Source organism: Propithecus coquereli, unplaced genomic scaffold (genome assembly GCF_000956105.1).
Source record: "Propithecus coquereli isolate 6110/MARCELLA unplaced genomic scaffold, Pcoq_1.0 Scaffold59, whole genome shotgun sequence".
Taxonomy (NCBI): domain Eukaryota; kingdom Metazoa; phylum Chordata; class Mammalia; order Primates; family Indriidae; genus Propithecus; species Propithecus coquereli.
This window is the reverse complement of record NW_012151840.1, coordinates 1,785,979-1,795,181: the sequence shown is the minus strand read 5'-3', so window position 1 is coordinate 1,795,181 and position 9,203 is coordinate 1,785,979. Positions and strand designations below refer to the sequence as shown.

Sequence of the window (9,203 nt, the reverse complement as noted above, 5' to 3'; positions counted from 1 at the left end):
GCGCTTGCGCAATATGGTGACCGCTCCCGACCGCGTGCGACGCGAACATCAGCGCAAGCGCTAAGGCTCGGGCAGTTGGCTGGCGCGCCACTGCGCATGCGTGTCAACTACAGGAGCGGGTGCTGGAGTTGAGGCTGTCGATTAACACCGTAGGGGAAGACATTAAAATCTGCGTTGCTCCTCGGCTCTTATGGGACTGTGAAAGTCAAGAAAGGCATGACAGTTTCCATTCTTTTATTCCAGCCTTAGCTACGGGGTGGAATAGAGGGGCGGGATTCAGCCGGCAGTTGAGGGAAGACCTGGCCGGCTAGATGCAAGGTGAATTGGGAGTTGTAGTGCCATCGGGCAGGGCTGGGCGGCAACGATTTTTTTTTTCCTGGGCACACTGGGAATTGTGGTTTATCCTCTTTGGACTAGTTGCTGTGTGTGGACCTTCTTAGGCAAATACTTTCTGCTGAAGCTGTGAGCAGTACCAGAGGATGATGGCTTGCATTCTCCCTAAGTTATCCTATCCAAAACATTTTCTCAATTATTCCCCGTAGTGTTCTGAGATTTTCTTTACCCGCACCCATCCCTCTCCCGCTCTCCTCACTCAACTCTTCGTCGTTAGAGATGATGGGGAGCCAGAGTTTTAAAATTACCAAACGGGTTAGGAAAAGGACGAATAATGCAGAAATTAAGCATGGAGGGAAGACGGAGAGTAACTGCCCTTTTGTAGGACACTCTTAAGGTTTGGGTGTGGTTAAATAACTATTTCGTCCAGAAGAAAAGGAAACAATAATAATAAAAATAACTTTTCCAAGTTATTTTTGGAAAATAACTCATGGACCCTAGTGAAGGGTCCATGAGAGCACAAACAATTAAAGAATAGTCACTTATGTTTGGCCATGAAATATAGTATACCCTTTCTTCCTTTTTCCTCCCCAAATTGGAGATCTGCTGGAGAGAACTTATGAAATTGTCAATAGTCCAGATAATAGCGTGGGTTGTTGATCATGTGATGCTATGATTTTTCCCCAGGCACCACACCTGTTGGTGTTCAGATGGAGCAGGACACTAGTCATCCAACTAACAGAAAAGGTGTGTGTCGGAGGCCCTGCTTCCTCTCCCTTAAATGCCAGACCTTCCTAATTGCTCAGCATTTGGGATAATTATTCTAGTTGTGCATATATTTGTTCCCTATTACTTGGTTAATTGGAAGTATGTGTGTTTGTTCTGCATTACCCACTAAATGGGAACGTTGCTGTATTCCCAGTGCCTAGTACTCTGTCAAATTAGTAGATGCTCAATAATTGTTTGTTGAATGAATTTATTCTTGCTTTGTATTTCTTCTTAATACTTAGAACAAGACAGGGATCTCAGAAGACGTGGTATTAACTAGAGTGAACAGATACACAGTTTGAGTGGGACAGTTACACTGGGCCAGGGAAATGCCTGAGGCCTTCTGACTCCAGAGCCTATCCACTTAATTATAGATGGAGTAGATTATTTTATGTGACAGACCTACTATACTATAGCTGGATGTAAATTAACTAGCTGTTTTCACAGAGTGTATAGTACAGTGGTAAAGAGCATGACTTTGGAGTCTACAGGGCCTGAATTTAATTCCAGCATTGCCAGATACTAATTGTGGAACCTCGAACAAATTTCCTAGGTCAAGTTTCCTCAGATAAAATGTGGATAAAGCTACCTACTTCTCAGGGTCATTGTGAGAAATATATAAGAGAATGTATTATTTTCTCTGTCCTGCCTCCTTTTGCTGCTCCCAGCCTCACCCTCTGTTACACATTGTCTAGTCAGAAATATGGTTCCTTTAGTATAGATTGTGTCTATTCTTCAAACCTTATATTAGTAACTCAGTAGAAAATGCATCCTCATATGTCCAGGAAGGGCTCAAGTTATTTAGAAGTGCATTTGCATGGAAATTAACACATTTTTCAAATGGTAAGAATCTTGAGACCTGAGTTTCAGCTTCTGTCTGCTTACCACACTCTGCATGAGCCAGCAAATGAGTGATGACTCTGGACCGGGAGGGAGGAGAAGATGGAGGACCTATGGTAGCTTGGAAAATCCTCAAACCTAGTGGGGGGAAAAAACCCCAGATTTCTTTCACTAAGAGTAACTGACAGGGAACTTGACAGATTTCAATTTTCATAGGCTCAGTGACCTTCCAGACAGAAAGCACCTCACCCTGGCACCCACATATAAGCACTTCATCCCCTTACCAGGCCATTCCTTCTGTGGCACTCTGAGTAAAGGCAAGAATAAGACATCTTCTGTCATACAACCTACTTGTCACACTTCTGCCCCCAGACTTGTTTGTCATGAAGAGACCCCCTTTTTATCTTTATCCTTCAGATCCCAGTTGAAATATCACTTCCTCAAGGACACATTCCCTGGTTCCACGGACTAGGTCAGGTGTTCTCATAGCACTTACTAGAGTTTAATAATGTGTGTACTTGATCACTTAATGACTGTCCACATTGCAAGACTGTCAGTTCCAGGAGAGGAGCGATCACATCTGTTTAGCCCACTGTGGTATCCTCAGTGACTGACACATACTAGGCACTTAGCTGTCTCTTCTGTGTGTGAATGAGACATTCATTCATTATGACAGTTGAGTCATTGACTCCCCCCTCTCCTAAGCCCTTTAATTCTTTCCTAGCCCAGCCATCTGACTTTCTATCCATTGCTGTTCTGTCTACTTTGCCACTTCCTTTTCATTTCCCAGACTCCTGAGGAGGACTTCTTCAAAGGTCCAATTTTCTCTCTCAGTTTTTTACCTTGAAGAGCTAATTTATTTTTGTAGCTTCTTTGTCATTTTTTGGGGCTGGCCTGGCAGCTGACCTTTTACCTGAGCTCAGTGCCATTTCTCTGGCTGTTGTTCTAGGAATTTCTATTTGGATTTCCTACAATTAACTGAGATTCAATGTATTCAAATGTGATTATGTTAATATGACAGAACACCAGCTCAAATTCCCTTGAGTAAAAAAAGTAATTCAGGGGCTTGTGCGGTTGGGAGAGACGCTGAGGGAGCTCACAGTATAGGAAGAGGAGCTGCAAAAAACAGGGTCTCAGGGACTAGAACTGGGGATTAAGTGCCTATTGGTATTAATATCTGTCTATACATCTATCTCTCCTACCCTATCTCTTGTGCCTAATCTCTTGCTTTTATCCATTTCTCATGATATGCTGGCCAAATTCAGTAGCTTTCATTGGGCCCAATTTTACATTTTCCCAGCATAGCAAATCAAAAGAAAGAACATTTCTTTGACACAGAATCCATATATTGATCCCAGGAATGACTCTGGCCCAACTTACCTCATGTGCTTACCCCCTTGGATCAGTCACAGTTGCCAAAGGGGACAGGATACCATGATTGGCCTGTATTGGGTCATAGGCCCGTCCTTGTTGGGGAGAGGGGCTTGATTGCAGTCTCACCAGTATGTCCTGAAATCTGGAGAAACAGTAGTTTCTCTGAGAAAGGACTGCTCAGTAGACAAAAATAATGTATGTCTACTACAGGACTCATCAGCTTCCTACAGATCAGCTTTTCCTTCTCACTTAACTAATTTTGCCAAAGGTGATCTATTCACCCATTTAAGAATCTCTTCTATGTCCAACCCATTGTATTTAATACCTATAGATTAATCAAAATACCATCTTAATTATATTTTCTAATCCTAAAAGGCTCACTGGCTTTCCACTGTATTCAAAAGAAAGCTTAAACATCTCATATTTGCTATTGTAAAAGGTCTTCATGGCCCATCCTGCCTTCCCACTCTCCCCACTCCTAATTCTGGCCAGTTTTCCACGGCTTCGCACCATTTCAGCCATATTCTTGCTTCCTTGCCTTTGCTTAAGCCATCCTTTTTCCCCTCCCGCTTGAAATATCTTTTTTGTTTATCAAAACTTCCCAAGTTTTCAAGGTTCAATAAATATCCTCTACCTGCACGGAGCCTTCTCTGACTATTGCACTCATATTGATCTCTTCTCCCTTTTCAAAAACATTTGTTTTTACATTTAATCACATACTTCGTATAACTAACAGATGAAAGGCCTTATTTTTACTCCAGACTGTCAGACTCATTGTTTATGTCCTTGTGTTGTTTTATCACTGTTTCACCTGTGTCTGATTTGTCTCCCTAACTGGATAATAAGAACCTAAGAAACCATGTCTTACACATCTCGTTTATGCCCTACCGTTTAGTACAATAGTAAACATGTAGTGCCTATCACTAAGAACTTGTAAAATGTAAACAAATTAGATTTTACTAGCTTTATTAGCTTATTCGACTCCTGCTTAATCCCACCATGATTTCTTTTTGTTTTATGTATCTTTCTGATATATAAGATATTCAGCGCAGAGCCTTAGCACCTGCTTTCATAGACCAGGTACAGGGATCTAATTAGAAAGGCTATCCCTGTTGGAATGAGCTCTGATTTAGTTACCTCTTATTTAGTTCCAGCCAAAGAGGAGGGTAATGCTGTGCCTCTTTGTAGAGCAAAACCATCCCCCAGCTATATTAATCTTCAAGCAAGTTCCCCACCAGCTACTTTCCTGAACATCCAGACAACAAAGCTGCCCTCAGGTAAGGATGTAGGGAGTGTTTCCCAAAGGGACTCTGTAACAGAGAGAGGGGTTGCATGGAGGAGGTGGCCTGAGCTTTCTGTTGTTGATCTGGTCCCAACTCTGTGTCAAGACACTTCTAGATTTTTCATTGGTAGCTTGTTGATTATTCAATTCTATTGATTTCATTTTCTTCCCAGTTCTACCAGTTTGTGTTGCTTCCTTGCTTACTGGTATCTTTGCTAGACTAGGCAGGAGTGAAATGAAACTCTTATTGCTTGCTAGTGATGTTAGTTGAAAGGGGGTCAGTTAAAAGGAAAGAGTAACTATTAGCTCAGTCTCAGTTTCTTTGAATTTTCATTATTCATCTTCCTCTGGGGAAGTTGTGGGTATTTGGACAATCTATGGGGAGCCCAGGAGGGCACTAGACAGTTTTTGAGGACCTTAGAGTCCAAGAAAGAAGTGAAGATGGGCTGGGCATGGTGGCTCATGCCTATAATCCTAGCACTCTGGGAGGCTGAGGCAGGAGGATTGCTTGAGGTCAGGAGTTCAAGACCAGCCTGAGCAAGAGCAAGACCCCATCTCTACTAAAAACAGAAATAATTAGCCAGGCATCATGGTGAATGCCTGTAGTCCTAGTATTCAGGAGGCTGAGGCAGGAAGATCGCTTAAGCCCAGGAGTTTGAGGTTGCAGTGAGCTATGATGATGCCACTGCACTCTAGCCGGGATGACAGAGAGAAACTTTGTCTCAAAAAATAAAAATTAAAAAAATTAAAAAAAAGAAGTCAAGATGAATAAATATACAAACAACAGATAATATAATTACCAAGGTTAACTAAGAGCTGGCTGTGTATAATGTGGTTGAAAACATCAGAAAAAATGCTGCAACAGTGGTTGAAGTTAGACAACAGGAAGAACTTCAAGTCACTGCTAATGAGACACTATATCAGGTAAGAGAAAGAGGCTAAGGTAACCCCTGAGCTCTTGAAAGGGAAGTTAGGCCTCACTCCCAGGCCATTTTATTCATTCATCAAATATTCGTTGACTACTTATGGGCCAGGCACTCTTCTAGGTGCAGAGGATAAAGCAGTGAACAAATCAGACAAAAATCCTTGCTTGCCTTCCTGGAGCTTGTATTCTAGAAGGGGGACTTAGACAAAAATTAAAGAAGTAATTACAAAATATGTCATGTGGTCATAAATACTATGGGAAAAATAAAACAAGGGAGAGGGGTAATGAGTTTCAATCATTGGTTTCAGATTAAAGTAGGATATCCAACTAGGCATCACTGAGAAGGTGATAGCTGAGCAAAGGTGTCTGGATTTGGTTGTGCCTGGAAGGATTAGAGAGGTCATTTTATTAGAGCTCTTCCAACCTCAGTACAATTATAAAATCTCTCTCCTTTGTCCCCTTGTACCTCCATTGCTCTTCCTTCAGAAGTTGGCCACAAGCCCAAGGAATGCCTAGGACTCCTAGAATGTATGTATGCCAATCTCCAGCTTCAGACTCAGCTCGCCCAACAACAGATGGTTATTTTGGAAAATTTGCAAGCATCCGTGACACAACTGGCTCCTGAGAGGGAAAGTAAGAACTCTTCCCTCCCATCTTTATCTCATCATCTGTTGTTAAATCACCTGCCCCAATTCAGTAAATGAATTTTGGAACCAAGTTATGGTGTGTTTTTTCCCTTTGTCTTCCCAGTGAGCCTTTATTGGAATTTGGGTATATATATTCTACATATGGGTAGTTTATAAGTTCATAATAAGCGCTCATTGAGTGTAAAGCATCGTACAAGGCACTTGCAGTTACATATTACAGAAGGGACAGTTTTGTGGGATTTACTGTCTACCAAGGCAGATAAGGCAGATAATTCATTGCAAAATTTAGTGGTGTTCTGAGGAGGGATGGAGGTTAAGGGATAACATGGAGGTTACTAAGATACAACTGGATCAATCTTGGAATCTTGCTGAAGAAAATGACCATATGATGCCACTTGAAGAAGGGGAGGGATTGGGTGGTATGGATAGATGGAGTCATGTACATAGTTCCATGTCAGTTGGGAATCTTGGACAAAGACCTAGAGTTAGGAGAAAAAGTCATCAGAAGTAGGGGGAAGAACTTTTTCCCCTTGCATATGGAGTGTGAAGTAGAATGTAGAGGAGCTGAGGACAGGCAAGTCAGCTTTCCCTGCAGAATTATTCAGATAGCAAATGTTAGAAGCTCTGGAAAACCATTGGCAGCTTTTGGATAGCAGTGAGACACACGTAGGATAGTAGAAACACCATGGGCAAAACATTTTTGGCGTGGAGGGAAAATGGAAGTTGAGAGACCTGCATAAAGTAATTATAGTAATCTGATGTGAAACTACCACGGTCTGGATAAAGGGGTTAGAAATGAAGATAGGCAATGGGTAAATCTGAGCTATATTTTAGAGAAGGGTAAGTCTTGAGCTTGAAACAGCAAGAGGCAGTGTCCTGAAATTTCTAAGTTGTGAAGTGAATTTAATGAGGGTTCAAGTTCAGCCATGTTTTCAGGGTTTGAGAAGACAACTCAGGTTGACATAGCCATTTGAGATACGTTAGGTCACCGCTTTCTCTTACAGGTTTATTAGCAAATTAGTCTTTCTTTCCACAGAGGCCATATTTTTATGTGGAATGTGAAGATGGAAGGCAAGTTAGGCTTGAATACAGAGGTGCAGAGGAGGTGAGAAAGAAGTGAGAAAGCAGTGATTGAGAAGAGAACTTCACATTGGCCTTCAACTCTTGAAGGGATTTTCAGGGAGATCTCTTTAGTCCGTACCGTTAAAGAGAACAGAGCAAGAATAAGACTGACAGTGAAGCTTGAGGAACTGGAGCTTGGCATTTAGAAAGAAATTCTGGTTATCTAGGCTATTGCTCATGCAGGAGGAGAAGGAGGTAATTAAAATAATTTTATAATGGAAGAGGTCCCCATATTTGTGGATAAGAGTGGACCTAACTGTGCTTTGATGCAAAGGGAAAGGTAAGTTATATCTGGAAATTTCTGTTAGTCCCATTATCCCATCACTCTTATTAAAATGCAATTTTTTTTTTTTTTTTTTTAGACAGAGTCTCACTATGTTGCCCGGGCTAGAGTGCCTTGGCGTCATCCTCGCTCACAGCAACCTCAAACTCCTGGGCTCCAGCGATCCTCCTGCCTCAGCCTCCCGAGTAGCTGGGACTACAGGCATGCGCCACCATGCCCGGCTAGTTTTTTCTATATATTTTTAGTTATTCAATTAATTTCTTTCTATTTTTAGTAGAGATGGGGTCTCGCTCTTGCTTAGGCTGGTTTCGAACTCCTGAGCTCAAACAATCCGCCCGCCTTGGCCTCCCAGAGAGCTGACGCCACGGCACTCACTCTAGCCAGGGCAACAGAGTGAGACTCTGTCTCAAACAAAACAAAACAAAACAAAACAAAAACAAATAACATATTTGAGACATCTTTCTCATGTGAGGTCTTTGCAGGATCTCCATGCAAGGGAAAGCTGCTTTCCTCTAGCAAGGAGAGAGGTTTGCTTCTGCTGACCTGGAATGTTAAAAAGAATCTGGAGGTGCAAGATTCTCAGTTTCATGCACCCAAATGTCTCCTCCCAGGTCTTTTGGTCTTACTCTTCCTGTCAGAGTCCTGACTTTGATATAGGAGACCTGTTGACACTGTGCGTGTCCTTTGCAATTCTGCCACCTATCAATTGGATCCCATGTCTGATTTTCAGTGCAGTCCGCCTTGCAGCTGAGAAGACAGTCTCCTTAAACATTGCCATAGAGGCTCTGTGGCTTTCACAGCATGCCTTGAGTCAACAGTAGGCTGACCTGAGCCTATAATTTTCTTTTTTTTTCAAGAGTTCCATAGCAATTAACAAAAGTCAGTAGATCCTTATAATTACCATTGTCCCTACGCCATTTAAGAGTCATAACTATGATATTTCCCAACACTTGAACTTCTACTTCATTCTAATCCACCACTGGTGAGAATCTTAGTTATTTGATGCTATCTTACACCAGGAATTATCAGCAATGGAGTCCTTTTTTGCCATCTGACTAAAGAGTGATCCAGTTCCAAAATCCTATCCTGAAGGTCTGGAACCAATTGCTTTATTCAGGTTCTCCCAAAAGCAAAGCCTGAGTCAAAAGTTTGCATGCGTTAGTTTATTTGGGAATGCGATCAAGAGAGCAGGTATGCAGAATAACGGGAGAGGCATAGGAAATAAGGGAAAGATGGTGTAAAAATGTGTTACTGAGTTGGCTACCACCATAGGTGGCTGGTGTTTCATCCCAAAGGACCTTCTAAGGAGCTTTGTGAAATGCATCTCAGAACCACCAGCCAAGGGGAATGAAAAAGGGAAAAATTATCTATTGGCTCTTGACCCCCACTGGGCAAGAGTGGCCCCATGTTGTTAACTCTTCCATTCTTCCAGGTTGTACATACATGAGTCTTTGTGGGTTCTTGCAAAGAAGCCCCAGGATAGGAGATGGAAAATACATAGTGCAGGCCAGGCATGGTGGCTCACACCTGTAATCCTAGCACTTTGGAAGGCCGAAGCAGGAGGATCACTTGAGGCCAGGAGTTCAAGACCAGCCTGAGTAAGAATAAGACTATGTCTCTAAAAAAATT

At 42.2% G+C, this 9,203-nt stretch overlaps 1 protein-coding gene across 2 annotated transcripts; it reads left to right on the top strand.

The window, feature by feature from the left end:
- The first annotated feature begins 141 nt into the window (after positions 1 to 141).
- Positions 142 to 6,236, top strand: TSACC (TSSK6 activating co-chaperone). 2 transcript variants are annotated; one of them, XM_012658592.1, is made up of 4 exons: positions 142 to 422; positions 1,021 to 1,080; positions 4,464 to 4,592; positions 6,012 to 6,236. In XM_012658592.1, exons 2-4 carry the CDS (start codon positions 1,044 to 1,046, stop codon positions 6,224 to 6,226), a joined length of 381 nt encoding a protein of 126 aa, XP_012514046.1. In that variant the 5' UTR covers positions 142 to 422; positions 1,021 to 1,043; the 3' UTR covers positions 6,227 to 6,236. The 2 variants fall into 2 exon arrangements, with proteins under 2 accessions (XP_012514046.1, XP_012514045.1); XM_012658591.1 differs by having other exon boundaries at positions 242 to 318.
- The last annotated feature ends 2,967 nt before the right edge of the window (positions 6,237 to 9,203 follow it).